Below are 23,639 nucleotides of genomic sequence, written 5' to 3'. Positions count from 1 at the left end.
GGCTCTTGTGCACTTGTATGAGCCAGTTCTTGGCCCATACTGGAAAGGCAGAAACAAGGGCATGGACATTCTGTACTTTCTGTTCAATTTTGCTGTGAACCTAAAACTGCTCTAAAAATAAAGTCTATTAAAAATGTGTATATACAATACTCCTTATTGTGAATTCTATATAGTCCATTAATTTGCACAATGTGCTATGTTGCCCAGCACTTTTTTGGGGGGAGGGGCACATATTTTGCCCAACATGCTATTGTATCCTTCTGTTTCCTACTATTTTCTCCGTCTTTTAATTCAGTGACATCGCATTGGTAGCTTGACAATGGCCTTGGTGGCAGTGAGAGTTTTCTTAGAATGAAAATACGCAAATAACTACAAATCATGGCTTGATTTACCGTGTATTGATTTCTGGACTCAAGAAAGTAATGGAAAAATATTAATAGTTCAGGTTTAGCCTTAAAATGTGTTGTATCTATAGCCATTACATTGTGAGTGGCACAAAATATTACTAATGATGAGAACAGGGCTATAATTGGAAAGTTGTGACTAGACTGGCTATTTAACTTGCTAACTGTGTGAATGAATTATCCCATTTCTCCCACTTACTACAGTTATCACTGAGCTATTTTAATCTCTCAGCCTCACCCATACCTAAGGGGTTATTGAAAATAAGTGATATCTGATATAAAAGTATTGAGAATCCCACATTTACAGAAAGTTCCAAGTACAATATGAAGGGAATTCATATATTTTCAGAACCATTCATAAACTGTATTGTGGGAAATACACAAACAACAACATTCTTACATAATCTTACACAAAAATAAAAGTCAGGAAATTAACATTGATCCATCACTACCGTATAATTCTTAAACCTCATTTAAGTTTTTCTGATGATTCAAACAGTGATTTTTAAACCAAAGGATCCAGTTCAGAATTACATATTACATTTAGTTGTCACATCCCTCTAGAGTCCTTCAATTTGGGAAAGTTCATGGGCTTTTTGGCTTTTCTGATTTTGGTATTTTTGAAGACTATAATCTATTTATTTTGACGTATGTCCCTCAATGCGGGTTTGTCTTATGCTTCTTCATAATTAGATTTAGTTTACACATCTTTGGCAGATGTATCACAGAAGTGGCGCTGTGTTGTTTTCATTGCATTTTAATCAGGTGGTAAAGGTTTTCTATTTTTTTCATTAATGATGATGTTTATTTTGATCTCTTGATTAAGGCCAAGCCTTTTGGGCTTCTCCACTATAAAGTTATTCTTTTTACTCTTTGTTATTAACAAGTATTGAGGCAGTTATTTTGAAGCTGTGTAAATCTCTCATTCCTAATTAAACTTTTAATTAATATTTGTATTGGACTTCTGGTTCCTTATGTTATTCAATGCATCCTAATTCTTTACTATCTTTATTTATTTTGACACTCAAATTGTCCATGATTTGGCCAGTGGGAGCTCCTTCAAGTTTGTTTCTGTATACATTTAACAAGGCTTCATTGTTCCTTGAGCATTTCTTTGATTTTTGACACAAGAAGTTCCAGGCTCATTTTGTACTTTGCCTGTCACAGTTCTAAAATCAGCCAATTCTAAAGGCAGCCCTGGTTCCCTTTAGTAGCAAATGGTATTTAGCAATCAAGACCTGGCTACTAGGTGTGCTCATTGTCATTGGCCTATTACTTCCCGCAGGTGCTCTGAGTAGACAGAGATAAAGAACACACACACACACACACACCCCTGGTTTTTGCTACCTTTAATTTGCTACTTATTAGGTCAATCTTCTTCTGTGTAACTAATCTCTCTCCATACACTCCCTCACATGCACAGATGCCCTCCTCTCTCTGTTCTGGCTCTGACACTGCTTTAGGCTGCTCCTCTTTGTGTAGACATTTCTCAAACTGCTTGGACTCTGATGCCTTTCTCTGGACTTCCACAGCACCCTCCCTGTTCTAGTGCAGATACCTACCTTGTGTTGCCCACCAAATGGCTTTAGAACTGAATTGTTCTGGAAGGAAAAGGAAAGATAAAGGAAAAGAAGACAGGCCGGGTGCCGTGGCTCTCTCCTGTAATCCCAGCACTTTGGGAGGCCAAGGCAGGTAGATCACCTGAGGTCAGGAGTTCGAGACCAGCCTGGCAAACATGATGAAACCCCATCTCTACTAAAAATACAAAATTCAGCCAGGGGTGGTGTGCACCTGTAGTCCCAGCTACTCAGGAGGCTGGAGCAGGAGAATCGCCTTGAACCTGGGAGGCAGAGGTTGCAGTGAGTGGAGATCGTGCCACTGCACCCCAGCCTGGGCGAGAAAGTGAGACTCCATTTAAAAAAAAAGAAAAAAAAAAGACAGAGAAGACAAACTATTTTTACACAAGCACACTACGCTTCTCTTGTTTATTCATGAAATAATAAGTATACATTCCTCAGAAGAGATTACGTTGAAGAAAAACCCTAACTTGGATATGTAACAATTACTGTTATATTTGTATAATATTTTATATATTATAAATATACATATTCCTCATTTAATCTTAGTGGCATTGTGCAATTGGTAAAGAAGATAAGACATAAAGAAGGCCATTGAATTATCAATTTTAAATTGATTTTATCACTTTATAATCTTATCATATGCCAAGGATTAAAGTTAAAAAAAAGTCTGAAATCTCGTTTTATTGGAGAGATTTACCCCTTGGATCCTCAAGGACATTGCAAACATTAATTATATCTCAGCAGATCCGTAAGTAGGAGATAAGTTAAACTTAAGAATAAAATGATATGCAAACCCCAGTACTTAAGAATTCAATCACAGAAATTACAAAATGGCAAAGTAAAAGTGAATACAATATTTTCATTCATAGAACATGATTTGAGTTCCTATTATGTGCAAAGTAGCTCATTACAAAAAAAGACAAAAGACACAGATACTGTATCTGGGCAATCATCAAATTGGCAACCCGTTGTACTCTCTTGGCAAAGAACAAGAAAGGGGGATTTGAAAAGCATTGTGTCTACTTTAGCGTTTCCAAGCTTAGGAAAAGTTGCACTCTCCAAAGCCCATTTTGGAACATGAAAACACCATGGTTCATTTGTTTTGCTCCCAGCCAAACAGAATGACAGCATAACTAAAATAAGAAAACAGCTGCTCTGGCCCTAAACCAGCCAATTGCAGAAGCCCAGGGATGAGGAAGGGATATTAGAGGTCAGCTGAAGGTTATAAAGAGGATTAAATGAGATCCTGTATACAAAAGCCCCCAAGAAAGCTCCTGGCTCACAGCAGGCCCTACCTAGATCAGTAGGAAAAACAAAACAAGAAACAGAGACAAAGACTTGTCTGACTCTTTATTTATTCCAGGACAGAAGTAAGTTCTCAGGAAGTTAGTTTATTTTTACACCATGGCAGCCCAGAGCTGAGACATGAAATTTTCAGCCTGGGCTTTCCTCACCACACTACGTAGCTAAGGCAAAATGATAAATAAATTCAAATTCAAAATGATCTGCAATGTTTGCTGAATCAAATGACATTCATATCAAAAACTAATCAATGCACTCTGAGAGTTTAGAACCACTCTACAGAGTTCTTTAAGCAGGTGATTAAATAGGTACTTAAATCAGCACAGGCCTAAGTTATTGCCAAATTTTTAAAGAATTGTTAATAAAATATATACCTAATTCTTCATTGATGGGAGTTTCTCTCAGTGCTCTGAGTATATAGTAAATGTCAGGAAGGTGCTGTACATTTATTTTGTGTGTGTGTCTGTGACTGCCTTATGATAATAAATGAACATCTCAAAATATTCATGAGTTTAACTGTGTAGACATAAATTATGAGACAAACTTTCATCTCCACTCACCCTATGAACATCATGTGCTTTGATATCTCTGTGCCTTCTCCTCTACTTTTTTTCTCTGCCTGGTGAGTCCCCTTTCCTGTTATTTGCATGACGAATTCCAGATCATTAATCAAGATCTAGCTAACATGTCATCTCTTTTATAAAACGTCTTACCAAATCCTGCAGGAGAAGATAAATCCACTTTCTTCACCTCTCACCAAACTCTATTCACATCTGTCTTCTAAAAATAATGAGTTGCTGTCGTGTGTCAGATACTGGGCTAAGAACTAAAAGAAGCGAATACTTATTATATATTTACTATGTGCAAAGCTGTTCAATGCAGCACCTATTTATGATTGTTTTTGAGATAGGGTCCCACTCTGTTGCTCAGGCTAGAGTGCAGTGGCACATTCATAGGTCATTGCATCCTCAAACTCCTGGCCTCAAGTGATCCCCCCACCTCAGCCTTCTGAGTAACTGGGATTACAGACAGGAGCCACTGCACTTGGCCTATGTCTAATTTAATCCTTACAGTTCTAAGAGTGTGGGGTTATTTTATCACCATTCACAGATGAGAAGACTGAGGTACAGAGAGATTAAGTGAATTTACAAAATTGATAAGTGTCAGGGATTTAAATACAGTCCTCATGGACTTAGTCTGCTGCCTTCTTTATAGATCTGCCAGACCTGGAAATATAGCTCAGCTTTCCTTCTAGAGATCTTAGCCCCAGGAATCTTGACTGACAACACCAATTGCCTTCCCTCTGGATCTGTTGCAGCAGCTGCTCCTAACTTATAGGACTGGCAGAAACAAGTACCAGTGTGAAGTCATTTCTGCCCAACAGGTGCCTTTAATGGGCAATTTTTGTTTGGGGAATCCCTGTCCCTATTAATAGGAATCCATATTCAATTGCTCGTAGAATCAGACACCTGTCTGTCTGCCAATCTGAAACTATTTTGGTAAGTGGGAGGTACATATAAAGGTAAAACAGAATGGAAAGGTTGCTGAATACAGGAAAAAGTGGTATGTAGTAACATTAACACTAATATATTTAAAATAAGTTAACAGTAAACCAGTGTATACACACACACAACACACACACACATAAAATAGGCTTCATTTGTATTAAGAAATGAAGCACTGTAAAATAGTTCTGAATTTGTGTTAGCTGTAGATTGCACTGTTGAAAACTGTTTTTCCTATTTTTCTGTGTACATGTGTATGTGTGTTTTCCTTTTTCTCTTCCATTAACTGAAAAGCCATGTTGAGTGGTCTTGGACCACTGCTTTTCCCCTGTGTGAGGCACAAGTGCTGCTGCTCTGTGTATATTTTTTGTGTATTAGCCAATTTTTATTAATTCTTGTTTTTTTATTAAATGCATTGACTTTCCTTTCTAGGAAGGAAAGAAGAATGGGAGGAAGGAAGGAAGGAGGGAGAAAAGGAAAAAAGGAAGTGAGGAAGGAAGGAAGGAAGTGAGCAAGGAAGGAAGGAAGGAAGGGAGAGAGGCAGGGAAGAAGGGAGGGAGGGAGGGAGGAAGGACAGACTGAGGCATTTTTAAATCTGGGCTGCAGTCTGTGGCTCTTCCTACATCATCCTTCCTTCCTGCTCTCTCCTCATGGGTATATTGACCTGCAGGACCTGCATCTCCCTGCCTGTACTTGCTTTCGACCCCTTCATCCTTCTCAGGGCTTTCCTCTAATTAGTCCTTTGCATATCTAATCTCACCTTGGCGTCTGCTTCTCAGAGAACCTAAACAGAGACAATATGTATGAGAATGATTGCTGCCTCAAATAACTGAGTTCTTCTAGAAAAACGGACACATAACATTTTTAAAAACACAATTTATTGTAATCACTCCTATAACTATAGTAGATATAAAGTGTCTCCAGAATGCAGGTAAGGAAACAACCGTTCCTGTCTGGAGTAGAGGAATGTGTGTTAGGGGAAGGAGCAAGGAAATAATCACTTTTAGGTTGGAGCCCAGAAGAATTGTTAGAATAACAGATAAGAGTATTTCAGAAAGAGATGATAACATTAGGAAGGACACAGAGGTATGAAAGTGTTAAGTGTGTTTAGGAAATAAGGTACTTTTCCATTCCTGGAAAATTGTTTCATTGATGTAAAACACTTTTAAAACACAGATCAGCAAGGCATTCTTCATTTAGAGCTTCCAATTTCAAGGAACCTTCCAGCCTCAGTCTTCCCAAGAGCCAGGGAAGCATGAACTATTGCCAGCCTCATGACCCATCTCTCCTTTTCCCACTTTCCCTCATCCCTCCCTTCTATCTGCGTGTATTGTACGTAACATGTGCCAGGCAGCAGACAGATCCTCAGAAAAAGATCTATAGATTTAGATAAAAGTGGAACACAAAATGTTCTGAGAAAAACAGAAGTCTACAGGGAAATAAACTTTCCCTGCCTCTACTATTTCCTTTCCAGGAGACAGAGAGAGAGAGAAAGACCAGCTTAGGTTAAACTATATGAGAATGAGGCCTAGTTATCACTGACATACTCTGCAATGAAGTATAAGTCTCTGTGGATATAATAATACTAAAAAATCTAAGGGATAGATTTTTGTGTCTCTTAGAAATTATTTCTATCCCTTAGTATTATTTTCACCTTGATGGATACATTCCTGCATTCCCAGGGATGTAGCTCACTTGTTATAGGAGGTGTGCTAGGTGTAGATACTTCAGAAATACAGAAACACAAATGAGAAAATAAAAACCACCTATAATGAAAGTGGCCCCATTGTCCTATAGAAATAATACTCACGGGTGTTTAAATAAACATAGAAACTGACACTTCTGATCTTAAAACTTGAAATTTACATTTGTCTCATCTGAGTTCCTCCCTCAGGAAACTGATCCTCAGGTAAGGGACTGAAACTCACCAGATCACCACACCCAGACAATGAGATGCCAGACCCCTCATTCCTCATGATTGCTTCTTTATCCTTTCCTAATTCCTGTTTTACATTCCTTCCCAGCTTATATAACCCTCCCAATTTTAGTCAGATGGGGAGATGAGTATGAGGCTGATCTCTCATTCTCCTAGGCGGCAGCACCCAAAAAAGCCTTCTTCCCTGGCAATACTCATTTTCTCAGTAACTGGCTTTCTGCTCCATGAGCAAGGGGACCCAGATCAAAAACCTGGCATCTCAGTAACAATTCTATGGCCTAGGGCCATATATGTGCATATGGATATGTTTGATATAAATGTTCCACAGCATGGAACATTTTATAAACTGCTTATGTTATTTAATACTGTATCATGAGGTCTTCCTACAATTAAGAAAATTTCTCCTACCTCAGTTTCTGAAATATTTTTCTTTTTATTTTCTGCTCTTCCTTTCCCTGACTTTTCTTCCTCTAATCTTCTCTTAAATCTTGAAGTTTCCTTGGATTGACATATTTCTCTACTCGTTCAACCTAGTCTTTTTTATTTTTGTTTTTGTGTTTTTTTGAGACAGAGTCTCACCCTGTCACCCATGCTGGAGGGCAGTGGCACAATCGCAGCCTCTACCTCCAGGGCCCAAGCAATCCTCTCACTTATGCCTCCCTAGTAGCTGGTATTGCAGGCGTGTGCCACCACACCTGGCTAATTTCTTCATATTTTTTGTAGAGACAGGGTTTCACCATGTTGCCCAGGCTGGTCTTGAACTCGTGGGCTCAAGCAATCCACCTACCTCAACCTCCCAAAGGGCTGGAATTATAGGTGTGAAGCACCGCACCCAGCCCTCAACCTGGTTTTGAGTGTGTCAGGGTTATCATTCCTTGATGTCCACTGCTGCCCATGCACCAATATCTCTCCTTCAAGGTTGCCCTCATAAGCTCCAGGCCTATGTTTTCTCAGTGCCCATTAAACATCTCAAGTTCTATATCTCACATGTACCTCAAGCTCAATTCATCAGAAATCGAACTCAGTTCATGACATGACCCTCAAACCAGTTTCGGCGAAAGACTTGTTTTGATTTTTAGGAAGCATTGGTTAAATACTAAAGCCAAGAGGCTATTATTCTTGAATTTTCCCTCTTTCTTATTCCCAGTATCCATCAGTCACTAAGGATGACCTTTTCTACATGCAACCATCTCTCCCATGGTTTTGTAAAAACATCAAAGGGAAAGAGGGTGAAGGCCAAATTTATTTGTTTGATTTTTTTAACATGGAGAAATTTAAGGAATACTTATAGATAGCAAGAGAAGAAGCTAGTGATAAGAATGAAATGTACGATACAACAGAAGGAAAAAAGACAAGGCAAGTTTCCTAAGGATGTGGGGATTGAAATCTTAGGATAGTTGTAAGAACCTGAAGGAAAAAATGCAAGGATAGGTCAAAATCTATATGTGAGGCCGGCATGGGGGGGACACTGAAGGAGTTCATAATTTATTTAATTATCAATTAGGTCATCTGCTAAAAATGAAAGAAAGAAGTGAAAATGGGATCATTTGAAAGGATCTGTTGTGCCCATTTGATCTTAAACATTAGCGGACGGAGCTTAGTAGAGGTAAGCAATTATCTGTTTGCATGTTCATCTTTGTCTTCTATATCCAAAACCATGCCTGGAATACAGCAGGCCCTCAGTAAACATCATATAGTTTAAGCTCCACAGTGGCAGAAACCAGCTCTTATTCATATAAATGCCCTCAGCAAGTAACATTGTTCCTAGTCACTGTAGAAACTCAAGTCAAAAGAATGAATTGCTCTATAGAAAATTATATAAAAACATTATCAGCCACATTCTCTGAAACTGGAAGTTCCTCATATTATCCTCTTAAGTTGAACTTTATTAGAAAGAAACAAACACTATTCATGTTAATATCAACGATTCCTTCATTCAAATAATTCTTAGAATAATTGGTATCATTAAAAAGTAAGTAATTTCTGGCCGGGCGCGGTGGCTCACGCCTGTAATCCCAGCACTTTAGGAGGCCGAGGCAGGCGGATCACGAGGTCAGGAGATCGAGACCATCCTGGCTAACACGGTGAAACCCCGTCTCTACTAAAAATACAAAAAATTAGCCGGGTGCAGTGGCCGGCGCCTGTAGTCCCAGCTACTCGGGAGGCTGAGGCAGGAGAATGGCGTGAACCCGGGAGGTGGGGCTTGCAGTGAGCCCAGATCACACCACTGCACTCCAGCCTGGGCGACAGAGTGAGACTCCATCTCAAAAAAAAAAAACCAAAACAAAAAAGTAAGTAATTTCGTTATGCTTATTAGCAGTATTGTACAGTGGAAATAAATGCTATAATTATAGCTCAAAGCTATGAATATGCTTCAATTTTCAAGAATTATACCAAAATATTCATTATACTTTAGTTATCCAAGACAAGAAACTGAACCAATTTTCCTCTGAAACACTTAAAATATTTCTTGTAGATGTAAAAACAACTAAGGAAAGCTAATAAATTCTCAGAAAATATGTTTTATGTAAGTTTGAAGTTCCCCACATGAACAATTAGTTCTACCTTGACTCTATCTGTGCGGTTGTTGAAAAGTCCAATCCGTCTAATGGTGCTGAGGATGGGGTCGGTGGAGTCATCAATCATGTTGTGCGTGGTCACTGGGGGCAATGACTGTCGCTGAAGTATGAGAGGGAAGGAAATGTCAGTTGCGGAAAGAATTAATAAGGGTGACTAATTTCAACAATAGGTCATTGACATTTCATCCAACCTTCACACACCTTCAGTCTTTTGAGACGGCACTAATGATGATGACTAAGTCTTGTGTGTGTTTCAAAGGAAGATATGGGTTGAAGAATCTCCTTCGCATACTATGAACACATGAAGCTTTTGTTTTCCGCCTGCAGCTACTATATGAGAGACCTGGACTCCTTGATTGCTTCCGGGACTTATTTGGAATACAAAGGTGTCCTGAAGTCTTGACTTAAGATGAACTTTACTGATTTCTTTTAGCAAGGCTCCCCTCCAGTACCTGATTCTTCCCTATTATAACAAACATTTTGATGCAAGCCTAACACATTTGTTTTGTCTCTTTTGTAATAATTCCACTCAACTAAGAAATATTCTTTTCTCTAATGTGACTCAAATTCTATGTTTTGGAAATATTTAGGACGTTTTTGTAGTTACTAAATTATACACAATTTTTATATTGAATATATTGATTCAAAAATAATTTTGTAAGCAAGTGGAAAGACAAGTTTCATGAGATTTTTTAAAGGAGCGCTTAAAACCACTAATGAAAAAATGTCCAAAGTAATCATTTAAGCGACTATGTAAGAACGTCTTTTCTAGCCTCAGGTCTAAAAGTGTTCCAAATTAGCACATTCCAATAAATTAAAATACTGATTAGATAGAATTTAATAACTATGGGACATGGTGGGTGCTTTTTTCCTTATTACCTGAGTTGAAAAGATGGCTCTTTTCATAATTGTTAGATCATCTCGATCTAAAATATTGTTCATGTCAGGAATTTCTCCTCTGCAGGGAAAAAAATGTTAATAACAAAAGTAAAAACAGCTGGCACTAATTCAGTGATTCCTAAGCATCAGATTATATATTATATATTTCATGTATTTTAATAAATAATGTTGATTATTCTATTAAGTAAATGTATTCATATAGACTTAATATTTAAGTACATATTTAATACACATTGTCAATATATATTTTGAATTAAAATCTCATGAAGTCTCCCTCAGCTTCAGATTGACATATCAAGCCTTAATGAGTTCATCATTGAATTAGAACTTGCCTGCATATAAATGTGTTCTTATTTGTACAGCTGTTTACAAGTTTTGTCAAATGAAGGGTAAAACACTGTTCACATGACATAACACATTTTCAAAGGTTATTAATTCCTTTATATTTGGAACAACATTAATAAGTTATGATGTCTAAATTGTTAAGTTTGAATAGTGAAGCCTTAAGTGATTGAAGTACAAAGCATTTCAAGCACCTACCTTAATAATGCATCATAGAGTTTTTTGCCAAACTTTTCCTTCACAGAATGCGCAACATCCCTGTTTGACACAGAAAGATTTATCATTTAAACAGTACGACAATGTTTAATTTTTGTCATGATAATGCTGTTGTTTTGTTGACATTCTTTGAAATTACATTCTTTGAAATTACAGGTATCTTTTTTATAGTCTCTTCTATTATTTCACTACTTGCCAATTCAGCTTAAGTTGACATCTCCAGAGCTGAGGCAACAGAACACATGGCCAGCACAAAGAGCTTAAAATTTTTTTGCTTCATGATGATTGGAATAGGTTAGAGAGCAGAGAAGGGGAGTAGATGGAGGTATCAGTGTAACAAGACGGGAATTCGTTGATCATTGTTGAATCTGAACTATGAGTATACAGGGGGTCATATTACTAAGCTTTTTACTTGATATGTTTTTAGAATTTCACAATAAAAATTAAAAAATGTTTGACTCATCTTTAAAGATTTCTACAGGGCCTTGTTCCTTCAATGGTAGCTCATTCCAAAATTTGTGTAACACCTATAATGTTATAAACATTACGATAATCTAAAATAGTAGCACGATGAAAAGAGAGTCAAGTATTATTTGTCTGTAATAATCTTAAGGAAAAAACAAAGTTCAAGGCGATACATGAGATATCATTCACTTAAAAGAAATCTTTTTACGTTTATTGTTTGAGAACATTCACAGGACGTGAGATTACCACAGCTGTTTTCGCACTGCTTGTCCTTTCAGGGTTTCCACGTTGAAATTATTTGTCTTGGCAGGCATAATGAAAAACACCACCACAGTGACGTCACTTTTATGCATCTGATGAGGAATTAGAAAACACAACAGAGTCAACTATCAAAGATTTTTAAAAAGTATGATAGATGGAACTTAAACATTGAAAAGTAGAGTTTTAAAATATCAGTAGATAAAAGGTATAGTTATTTATGATTCACACAGAGATTATATTCACCTTCCTGAGACTTTTTCAGAAATTTTAATTAAAATCAAAATAAATTTTAAATTTTCAGTCAGTACTTGTCAATGAACAAATTGACTTTCAATCAGTATTTGTCAATTAACAGTTTGAAAATTCAAACAAAATATTTTCGTGCCTTTGGCCATCTAGAATACATAACAATTGCTATTGATGACACTGTGCTTTTCTGTGGTTAAAAAAATAGCATGAATGAGAGCTAATATTAGAAGACCAAAATTAGTTCTTTAAAATTTCAGATTGGAAGTTTAATGAAGATTTAAGCTTTGGTAAAAGCTAAAATAATATTTCAATTTTTTGCTTATTCATGTTGATTGATGACAGATTATTTACACTTTCTGCTAAATGTCTTGATTCTCATGATGTTATATTTTGGTTTTTAGCCCTAAAGCAAAGAAACAAGTACATGAAGAGCACTTTTGGGATAGCAGACACTGTGCTGGGTGCTTTAAATATACTACTAATAATCATGTATAATAGGCATTTCTCTCCTCATTTTATTAATGTCAAAAGAAAGGAATGAGAGGTTAAATATTTTATCTGAGTTCCTATAACAGGCTAGTGCCAACGCTGACATTTAAACTGCTGGCTTGGCATCTCTCAAAAGGAAATGACTTGTTAAGAAGCTATAAGAATGAAAGCATAAACTCAATTAAAATCATGAACCTCTATGAAGGTTTATGTGTTCTGGAAATGACTGACTAGCTCCAGAGTGTGGGGCACTTTACCATCTAGTACGCAGCCTCGGCCCTCCGGGGCCTGACATTTTATTAGGGAAAGCTACTGAAGGCATACAATAGGAAACTCACCCTAGGAACAGCCAATGTGCTATCAAAGAATAAATGTACTATGTGGAAAGAAAATTCCTTCTTTTAACTTATCCAGGTATCACAGTTATCTTTTATGTCTAGTATAATAGTAATCAGTCTTTTCTTCATATCTATAAATAAAGTGAATATTTAATAACTATATAAATGCATTTATTAATAATGTCCCTAAAGACTGTATATGTGATGTAGTTGTGAGTCCATTATAAAGCTTGTTGAATGAATATATACTAGGAAATATGAAGTAAGATTATTTAAGAATAAACTTTTTAGTCTTCAGGTCTGTTTTGCATAGTTGGATTTTATTAATGAATCGCTTGCTTATTAATGTGGCTTTAGTAAATTTTTTTAGCATATTTGGTATAATGTCTGTTCTAAAGCAAAAAATTTATGTCCAAGAAATAAAAATTTAACTGGAGGGTAGTACAGAACTCAGGAAAGTTTAGATTTTCTTATTATCTCATTAAGATTGAAATTCTACACTCTTCTCCTGTGAATATTTTCCTATTACTTATTCTATATTTGTATGTGATGGGATTGGAATATAAACCAATAGCTCCCATCAATAGCTATGACATAGTATCTTTTTTTATAGTTGCTTCTATTTATGCATATTGTATTGCTCGGTTAGTTGAGAACCCACTTTGTATCCCACCTTCCTGAGTAAAAAAATGATTTCACATTGTTGGGAGTAAGAACCTTCTTTTTCCTCCTTCATGCCTTCATGTGGTGTGACAGCCACTAGTTCAAGAGTTTAAGACTCTCAGTTGCAGGGAGGTGGTGTGGCTGGGGAGGTGAGTGAACAGAGTGTGTATATGTCTGCCCTGTTCTATAGAGAGTTAGTGCTGTCCAGTTTGGCTGCAAGCTGTGTGGCGCATGCTACTCTGAAGGCCTGCTTCAGTCGGGAGAGGAGAGTGATGGTCAGAGCTTCCTATGATTAAATGGCTAACAGTAATAACAAGGTTCAGTATTAGGATGCATATTGTCATGTACATAAGCCACATCTTCCATTATAGTCTTCACTGATTTTTTGAAAATTGCTATTTTGCTCTCCATTTACTTGATTTCTCTATATTTATTTTTCAATTGATTACAAACTCATGTGAGGGAAAAGGGATGTTATAATGACTTATTAAAACATAGAAGGGAGAATGGGATAAGCTTCATGAGATATATAATGGGATAAGCTTAAGATTCTCCAAAAAAAAAAACAAGACAACGTTATAGACAAATACACACAAGTCAACAATGTGGTAACTCCAATATGTAAATTGAAAGGCTGAAGCCATTTTTAGAATACAATTATCATTTATTCTCTTGAAAACTATTTAAGAAGCAAAAAAATTCTTCACTTCCCACAGAAGAAAGTTCTCCCTACAAGAGCGTTACATCATGTCCTAGAGCTTTCTTACCCTCAGCAGGAAATTTAGCCTAGATAAGGATTCTAGGAAGATGTCAGCTCCTTTGTTTGAAAACTCGTACCTCCCAGCAATGAAAAGGAACAAAGTCTTTTCAAGATCAAAGTCGAGATGACTAAAACAAAACAAAACCGTTTCAAATGAAATACAGCAACAGTAACAAAATGTACACACATAAATTCTGATAATGTACAAAGGGGGCTGGGAAAGATAAACATTTACTACTACAATTCTGTTTTCTCTCTACCAAAGATCCCTCATATTTGATGCTTCTTTTTTTTTTAATAAAGAAAATCATACCCATAGAAATGACCTCGAACAAAATCTTGGATTCTGGCCTTGTACATGGCATGTAGATTTTGAAACTCATGCACTGCTGAAAATTTCTTAACATTCAAGCCATTTGGAGTAACTACATCTAGAAAAGCAAAACAAAATTATTATGAAAATTCTCTTTTTGAAGGGAATACCATTGTAGAAAAAAGTATCTTTAAAACTATAAAGTTAGATGTTTATTAACATTCTACTTTCTGACTACCATAAAATTTAAAATTCATAAAACTTCCAGTTCATAAAAAATTCATAAAAATTCACAACAAATTTGGTCTATTGATTGAAATAGGAAATCAGAAATGCCTGACCAAAATAACAATGAGGGACTGGTACAATGAACAAGTTAATCAATAACAATAATAATAGTTATTATAGTACTCATTTATTGATTATTTAATGTGCACCAGGTGTTGCTCTAAAGGCTTAGAGTATAACTCAATCTCTTCAACAAACCACGGGAGTGAGAGCTCTTATCTGCATTTTCAGAGGTGGAAACTCAGGCACAGAGTTGTTTAAAGACCCCGTCCAAGAACACACGGCTGGTAAGTCGAAGCAGAATCCATGTAGTCTGACCCCACATACTGTTTCCTTAACCCCGCACTAAACTACCTCCTGCCATCTTGTTTTCCACAAGTGTATGGGACACCTTTTGTGCATTTGGAAAATTGGAAAAGGCAGCCTCTTACTTCTAATTTCTATTATTATTTCCATTTCTTACTTCTAACACAACTGATTCATTCTTCCCAGGAGATTTTGTTGCTCAGGCAGGAAGACATTCTTGGTTTTCCAAACATTGGTCTGTGACAAGAAAGAGAGGGACCACTCAGAGCATATGATGGAAACTACCTACTGAGTTGAATACATGGGTTATCAGATTTAGTAGCATAAAGCAAAAACAAGAAAAAAGAAGCTATGTTAAAAAAAAATGTAGCACAGGGCTATGAAGATTTTTGTAATTTTAAGAATATTTTCCAGCCTGGCTATCATGGTGAAACCTCATCTCTACTAAAAATACAAAAATTAGTCAGGCGTGGTGGTGTGCGCCTGTAGTCCCAGCTACTGGGGAGGCTGAGGCAGGAGAATTGCTTCAACCCAGGAGGTGGAGTTTGCAGTGAGCAGAAATCACGCCACTGCACTTCAGCCTGGGTGACAGAGCGAGACTCCATCTCAAAAAAAAAAAAATGAAAAAATAGAATTTTTTACAGTTAACTGGCTATTTTCTTCATATGGTTCCACAAAATCAATCCAGGCTTTTTGGTCATTTTTTGTGGAAAATAAAAACTTACTGATTTTTATGAGTTTTTATTAAGTAATCTGACATTTGTTACACTCTTTTCTATACATGGCCACAGTAGAATCAATTTTAAGTAGCCAAGGTTTCCAGTGAAAGCTTTCATGTGAATAATTCCTAAATGAACTATATAATGTGATTCATATAGTATGACAATTACATCTTAAAATGTATTTATCTTTCTGCAGCAATTACGTAGGGCTCACTTTGTGCCAGGCCCTATTATATTTCATATAGAATAATTTTTAAAAATCCCTATGAGGTTTGTTTTCACTGTCCCCATTTTACAAATGAAGAAACCGGCCTGCAGAATATTAAGTCATTTGCCCAATGTCAAGTAAGCACAAAGTAACAGAGGCTGGATTTAGAACCAAAGCAGCCTGGCTCAGGAGTTTCCACCCTTTTGATGCAGTGGTGTCATACAATTGTACCATACAAAAAGCTACAGAAGGCAAGAATGTATGTGGATACCAGCTTATTATGGATTGTAATCCTCAGCAATTTTCTAAATTGTTTCACAAACAATTATAAAAAAAAAGATCTGTGTCCTGAAATTGTCTGTTTATTAGCCTAAAGAGTTAGGCCAATGAGGTCTTCTAATATCCATATTTATAACAGAATAATCTCACATGCACAGGCCTATGTGCAGTCATATGCTGGTAAAATTTAACGAAGAGTACTCCAGGAAAAAGAGAGAAAAAGAGAAAGAGAGAGATAATTTTAGTATTTGCCTTTCTCCAAGGTGTAAATATTCCCATCATAACTGATTTCAAGCTACCAATGTAAATGCAGAGTTGGGAAGAAAAGTGCAGTAACACCGTTATAGTATTTCCATCCATGAAATATGTATATATATAGATATATAGATATATGGATGTTACTGCACCATTATATAGGTTATGGGTTTTAGGTCATTTGTATATAATGGTGCAGTAACATATAATGGTATTACTGCACCCTTATATACAAATAACCTAAAATCATAGTAAAATGGAGTAAAATAACTAGGAAATTATGTTAAATTAGTTAAATTAATTTGATTAGTTAATTTAATTTAATTAGTTCATATAAGTACATAAATTATTACATAATAAATTAGTGTATATAAGTTATATGCTCATATCACTTAAATTTTTAAAAAATCAAAATATTGACCTTGAAAAATCTCATTTTCACTTCCGTTCCATAATTTTTTCCTTTCCCTGGAAGCAACACTGGTCACTAATTTCTTGCTATTGTTCCCAAGTAGAAGACAATGTCAATGTTACCCACCTTTCTGATGTTAGGCAATGCCAACACAAAGGAAAAACGTTGACTAAAGGATGGTATTAGCTAGAGTTCATAATAAGGTATTAGCATGGGCTCAAAAATCAATAATTGCAACACCATTAATGACTATATTAAAGGGAAAATGACAAATTTTTGAAAGCAACATAGGATATTTAAGGCATATGTTGTATTCAGTTTTTTATCTGTTATTAGTAAATTTATCATACTGCCTTCTCTCCAATATTTTTAAGAAAATATCACCTTTTCAACATCTCAAATTATTTTGAGTCAAATTTATGGCAAAAGCATAACGATATAGTAATAAATATAGGCTTTTGCTAATTATTATACAGTGATATTTTGAAAAATATCTGGTCCCATGCATGTTTTTGACCCAGCCAATTTGCCGCTTGCTCTGTAGTTGCGCCTTCAGCATTAAAAGTAATGGCTGTAGTTAAACTTTTAATCGGGGAAGACTTCAAGAAAAATCAAGGAATACAAAGTCATAGTTAAACCATGCGATCCTTATTTTTTTTTTTTCAGAATGCTCTTGGGAAGGTTTATATGTTTAATGATCTACTAAAAGTCCTTTGACCTTCTTGAGCCACAAAATGTTCAGAGATTTCACAATTTCCATCAGAGCCAGCACATGATTCTACTGCAAGTCTGAAGAAACCCAGAATGCAGTGTTTATAGTTTCTGGTAGAACTTCCAGAGAAAGCTAGCTTGTGGGCACTCAGTAATAAATGAGAACTTGGGGAAAATCTAGACAGTGATCCACACAAAATAATAATTGATATTTTCTAAATCTTTACAATGTACCAGGCACTGAGCTGAGTTTTTTCCATATGTTAACTGTTTGAATCATTGCAATGATTCTAGATAAGAGAAAGGATTATCCACATTATGCAGATAAGACACAGAGAGCTTAAGTAACTTTTATAATGTCACACAGCTAGTAACGTATACTCAACATAAAATCATTTTTGGTACTGAATACAGGCAGTTAGGCAAAAAGCGCATGCTTTGACCACTACTCTGTAGCTATATTCTTAAGAAAACAAAAATTTAAGAAAATAGTATATAGAGAAAGCAGAACCTAGAATAGAATCTTGGAGAATGTCCACTTTGGAAAGTAAAAGAAAGTAGAAAAATGATTAGAGGCACCAGAAAAGATTATACTGGAAAGAAAGTAGAATGTGCAGTGTAATGAAAAATAATGGAAACAGATGTTCACCGCCTTTAAATGCTAGAGAATATAAAGAAAAATAAAAAACATTAGATGACCCTGAATTTGATGATTTTTGGAAATGCAATTTTAGGCCAGAGTGGGAGGTTGGAAGCCAGAGTCCCAGGGGCTAATGAGTAAGTGAACCTAGCAATTACGGTTTACTCTTATAAGGTATTTGGCAGCAGGAGAAAGGAGGAGATGGTATGATATTTGGCAGGGTAGCAACCTCAAGAGAAATTTTCATTTTAGAATAGGCAAAAACAAAGAAAGCATTTTTGTTAGCTCAGAGAAAGATACTGTAGACAAGAAAAAGGAAGATCCAAGAGAGAAATGAGCATATTGATGGAATAAACTCCCAAAAGAAGAATGAGAGTAAGAATCCAAGTGAATCCAAGAGAATCCTTGGGGAAAAAAAAAAGGCTACTATAGGTTCTTAATGCTGTCACTATTCAAATTAGTTGGGTTCTTGTCCTTTTTTTTTTTTTTTTTAATCTGGCACCTTGAAATACCTCTTCTACACATTCTGCCATCTGAAAGAAGGACAACTAGAGACAAGACCACAGGAATTAAGCAAGGAGGATATATTAATTAGGATGATTTCGTTGCAAGGAATATAAACCTACTAATGCTGGCTTAAGTATAATAACAAGGAATTATTTATTAATAGGATGCCGGAGTGTCTCATGGCAAATATGTAGCTGAGCCTTAGGAATGATTTTTTAAAGTGGTCAAAATTGGCTGGCCGCGGTAGCTCACACCTTAAATCCCAGCACTTTGGGAGGCCAAGGTGGGTGGATCACGAGGTCAGGAGTTCAAGACCAGCCTGGCCAAGATAGTGAAACCCCGTCTCTACTAAAAATACAAAAATTAGGTGGGCGTGGTGGCAGGTGCCTGTAATCCCAGCTACTCGGGAGGCTGAGGCAGAGAATTGCTTGAACCCGGGAGGCGGAGGTTGCAGTGAGCCGAGATCGGGCCACTGTACTCCAGCCTGACAGAGCAAGACTCCATCTCAAAAAAAAAAAAAAAAAAAAGTGGTCAAAATCACTGTGGAGAACCTCGAGTTCTCTCTCTCAGTCTGTTTTTGCTTCTTATAACAACTCAGTGTAGTTTAATCTTCTTTGCATCCGGTGCAACAGAATAGAATAATGAATAAAAAAACAGAATAAAAAAATAGCTCAAAACTATTGGTAGTGTTCCATTATATGACAGTGCATTCAGAGACTCGTTTGAATGGGAGCATTCTGATTGGCTCAGCTTATGTCAGATGTCTTCCTTTGGGCCAATCAGCTGTGGCCGGGTGACAGGGCCATGTCTTACGAGCATGAGTTCTTCACGTTGCAACCACTGGTTGGGTCTGTAGATAGTTCCTAGGAAAATTTGCAAGGAATCTGGGGATAGGGAAAATAAAACGTTTCTACCAATACAGCACCAATGAGGTAATGTTACAAGATGTAAGACTGGGTTAGTCTCACACAAATTTCTATTTTCTTGGCTTTCATTTTCTTAAAAGACAAGAGTCAACCGAACTTCCTTACACATACCAACTCATTATGACAACCCAGGTCATACCGAGGTTATTTCAAGCATAGCTCATTTATTCAACAAGCACAGATTGAACACTTAGCCATGTTCCAGATATAGCTTTGAGTTGGTTTCCCTGCAAACCTACTGAAATTGAAAATTAAAATACATAAAAAGAGCTGCGTGGTAACTGAATGCAATTTTTCCTCAAACTACTACTTCATAATGGAAAACAAAATCCTCATAGTCTAACATCATTTGGAACTGAAAGATAGGTGATCCAGGGATAATAATTACCAGGCTTTCTCTTCAGCATATGTTCAGCCTCTATTGCTGTTATTTCAGAAACCGTGGTGAACACGTGAGCGCAATGAACGGAAGCTCGCTCCATGCAGTACCGGTGGTAAATCTGCCTTTCCCCAGCCTCTTTGTCAATGTTAAACTGTTAGAAACAAAAATAAAACACACATTTGCTAACACTGGCCCTTCTACACAAGCTAAACAAAATCACACATTTCACCAATTGGCTTACTTCAAGGCTGTGTAAAATTTTATGACCACAAAAAAGTAATAAAAACTTGAATTAAACCCATTACTACAATATACATAAGGACTTACACTTTAAAAGACATTGTTTACTCCATTTCTCCTTCTAAACTGCTGTTTAACTCCCTAAGTAAATGATGTTTTTACCTTGCTGTAATCACATAGAATTCTTGAATTTTTGACGTTTTAATTACACTTTTACTTATCTACATCTTGGAATACTGAGCTAATGCCTTTCTCCAAAGTCTTTTATATATTTTCCCATAAACAATGAAACAAAATTGACATTAAAGTTGACATTGAAAATAAGAATAATTATTATAATGCTTAACTCACTGAAAGGGAACCTGAAAAAGAGAAAGACAAATGCTTTTCCTTGGTTATAGAACTTCCCCTTTATAATTGCAAAGAGTGTATAATTACTCTAGTTAGATATTGTGCAGATTATGCAATTATCTATACTTCTGGGTAGTTTAACTTAAAAAAAGTCAAATTCCCAGCAATCACTTAAGTAACTGGCAACAGTGTGGGCTTTTGCCATTTCACTTAGTTACTGGATGTAGTGTCTCACACAGCTGCATATGAAACTAGCAGTGTCTAAGACAAAAAGAATATGTAACGTTTCTGACATTATGTAAGTAGGGTGCTTTTCATAATGAAGATTGTCAGTAGCTCTTCAGCACTAGTGTCAGGCATTCCACTAAGCACAATAACATAGTTAATTCTTATAAACTACTGAGACACACATTTTGTCTTCATTTTATGGAGAAGGAAATTGAACCTTTTAGAGGTCAAGAAACTTGTTGAAGGTCACATTGCTATTAAGGATCTTAGTAGAACCCTAATTTGATCCCTAATCAGCCTGACTGATGAATGAATACAGTCTTGTATTCATCTGTTTTTATATCATTGAGACTTCAACTCTATCAACAAGTTAGTCCCAATAATTACAGCATCATAGAGAGAAAAATACTAAAAAGAGACCCATTAGAGGAATCTCATGATTAGAACAAGAAAACTCCCAGAGCATTCTTTCATGACTGTAATATTCGGAATCATCTCTCTGAAAATGTTTGAATCAGGTTGTATGTGACATGCTTGGATCAGCAGAAGTTTTCTTAAAAGCTCTATGTGGCCAGTCTAATTCATGAAACCAAATCTCTCATTTAATCAACTTTTTTGAGCAATTTATGTGTATCTATTAACTTTAGGAAACTTATAAATTAATGGAAAATGGATAAAAAACAGGTAGAAATGAAATGAGTATGTGTCTGAATAAGTTATAGGATCAAAGCAGCACTGATTCACTCTGGCTGAAGGTAGGCAAAAGTATCTCATACTACACAGTAAGTGTAGTCAGTATCAACTCTACAAATGTAAGACTTTCAAGTGCAAAGACGAAGACTTATTCATCTTTCTATCTCAAAATTGGTTGGATGAATAAAATGGCATTTGGACCAGGATATAAAAGTTTAATTCTGGGAAAGTTATTTTTAGCTGAAATGCTAGCTGCCCTAAAGAACAAGTATAGAAAATGCTATGGCATGTGCAGAAAATAGCAGGACATCTGACGTGACTGTAGCATTGGATGTAGAATGTAAGAGACAGAGGCTGGTCGGATACAATAGGGCCAGATCACTGAAATCCCTGAAGATGAGCCTAGGAATTTTGCGTTTGTCCTGTAAACAAGAAAAGCCACTCTGAAAGTGTTTGTTTAGAGGTATGGTAAAGACAGAGCCGATGTTTAAGAAAAATAACTCTGGAAAGAAGTAAAGAATGTTTTCTATCCCACTGAGTATTTTGTGAATTTCAAATGAGATAACAAATGTCAAATGTTTGGAAAAGTGCGTGGTATATGGAAAGTGCTCAATAAATTTAGGCATTGTTTTTATTAATTATTATTATTGTTGTAGAGAATCACACGTCACAGATAAGACAGCATTTAACATTTAGACATTTAGAGATGGGAAGATAGATTTTTTTTTTTTTTTTTTTGGTAATGAAACCATGAACTTTATTGAGAACTTTCAAGCATCATAACTTGAAGAAGTATTTCTCAATTCAGTTTATCGAAATACTTCAGCTTTCCAGCTGGATCTGGGATTATTGTTTCACTACCAGGTTTCCAGCCAGCAGGACAGACTTCTCCATGTTTGTCAGTGTACTGGAATGCTTGAACCAAACGTAGTGTCTCATCCACTGATCTACCCACAGGAAGATCATTCAGAGTAATTTGTCTTAGGATTCCTTTGTCATCAATAATGAAGAGACCTCTAAGAGTGTGGCCTGAGTCCTCTAGGTATACACCATAGTCCTTTGAGATCTGATGGGTCAAATCTGAAAGAAGTGGAATCCTTATTGGCCCAAGTCCTCCTTGTCTTCGAGGGGTATTAATCCAGGCCAAATGGGTAAACTGGGAATCAACAGAGCATGCTACCACTTCAGTATTTATAGATCTGAATTCTTCAAGTCTATCGCCAAAAGCGATAATTTCAGTTGGACACACAAATGTGAAATCAAGTGGGTAGAAGAAAAAAACCAAGTATTTCCCACGATAATCAGTTAACTTCAGCTCCTTAAATTCTCCATCGATCACAGCTGTTCCTTCCCAGTAGGGCGCTGGCTTGGAAATCTTCGCTTTGCTTAGGTGCAGGGAGTGGTCGGCGACCGATACCCGGGATGCCTCTCCCGGGTACACTTGTCCACCCGCGTAGAAGTGGCACTCCTCTTCGCGGGTCCGGGGCCTCTCCTCTGTCTCCCAGCCCTGCACAGCTCCAGCCGGCAGCAGGAACAGCAGTAGCTGCAGCAGAAGCAGCCTTCGGTGCCGGCCGTGGCCCGGAGTTGTCGCGGCTAGCAGCGGCAGCGCCTCCATGACCACGCGAGCGCAGAAACACGTCCCTTGGCGCGAGCGCGGCTTCTCCCGCCGCCAGGGAGCTCGGAAGATAGATTTTCTAAATGAGCAGGCTGAGTATGCACAAATACAGCGGCAGGATAGCAAGAGCCTGGAGAGCCCGTGAGAGGCCTTGGGGAAGTCAGGTGGGTGTGCATGCTTCTACCTTTCCCTCCTCCCATGGGGCACTCTTATCTTTTAGGTCTGTAGTATGCGTGGCCATTCCTGTGGCTTTACAGAAACCTTATCCGTTTACACATGTTGTCCACTCTTCCACATATTTATGATCATATCTTAAAATCTCTGTACAATAATTCCAACATAGGACATATCTGGACCTGGTCTTTCTGACAATGGGTTTTTACTTTCTTGCATTTTAATATATCTCATAATTTTTTATTGAATTCTGGATAATGTGTATAGAAAAACAAAAAATGGGTAAAGTACATATTAATCAATAAAACACAGCCCAGTGACACATGTGGATAACCCTATAATTGAAGTTGACTAGCTCAAAACTTGATCAGAAGAAAGAGTTTAAATCCACCAAATAATT

General features: G+C 36.7%; 2 protein-coding genes across 2 annotated transcripts in view; both read right to left on the bottom strand.

The window, feature by feature from the left end:
* Positions 1 to 23,639, bottom strand: part of GYS2 (glycogen synthase 2) — a 59,950-nt gene that overhangs the window by 12,237 nt on the left and 24,074 nt on the right. Inside the window, exons 5-11 of the mRNA XM_030804441.1 lie at positions 19,945 to 20,089; positions 14,303 to 14,420; positions 13,997 to 14,117; positions 11,476 to 11,582; positions 10,747 to 10,806; positions 10,186 to 10,264; positions 9,293 to 9,406 (exon numbers count right to left, since the gene is read on the bottom strand). Coding sequence (XP_030660301.1) covers positions 9,293 to 9,406; positions 10,186 to 10,264; positions 10,747 to 10,806; positions 11,476 to 11,582; positions 13,997 to 14,117; positions 14,303 to 14,420; positions 19,945 to 20,089 — 744 coding nt within the window. The remainder of the gene's footprint in view (positions 1 to 9,292; positions 9,407 to 10,185; positions 10,265 to 10,746; positions 10,807 to 11,475; positions 11,583 to 13,996; positions 14,118 to 14,302; positions 14,421 to 19,944; positions 20,090 to 23,639) is intronic.
* LOC100587510 (peroxiredoxin-4) lies at positions 22,182 to 23,123 on the bottom strand. The gene has a single exon (XM_012502448.2). It carries the CDS (start codon positions 23,063 to 23,065, stop codon positions 22,250 to 22,252), a length of 816 nt encoding a protein of 271 aa, XP_012357902.1. The 5' UTR covers positions 23,066 to 23,123; the 3' UTR covers positions 22,182 to 22,249.

The sequence above is a fragment of the Nomascus leucogenys genome, chromosome 23 (assembly GCF_006542625.1).
Source record: "Nomascus leucogenys isolate Asia chromosome 23, Asia_NLE_v1, whole genome shotgun sequence".
Classification (NCBI taxonomy): domain Eukaryota; kingdom Metazoa; phylum Chordata; class Mammalia; order Primates; family Hylobatidae; genus Nomascus; species Nomascus leucogenys.
Note: the sequence above shows the minus strand (reverse complement) of the source record. Positions and strands in the feature narration are given on the sequence as shown.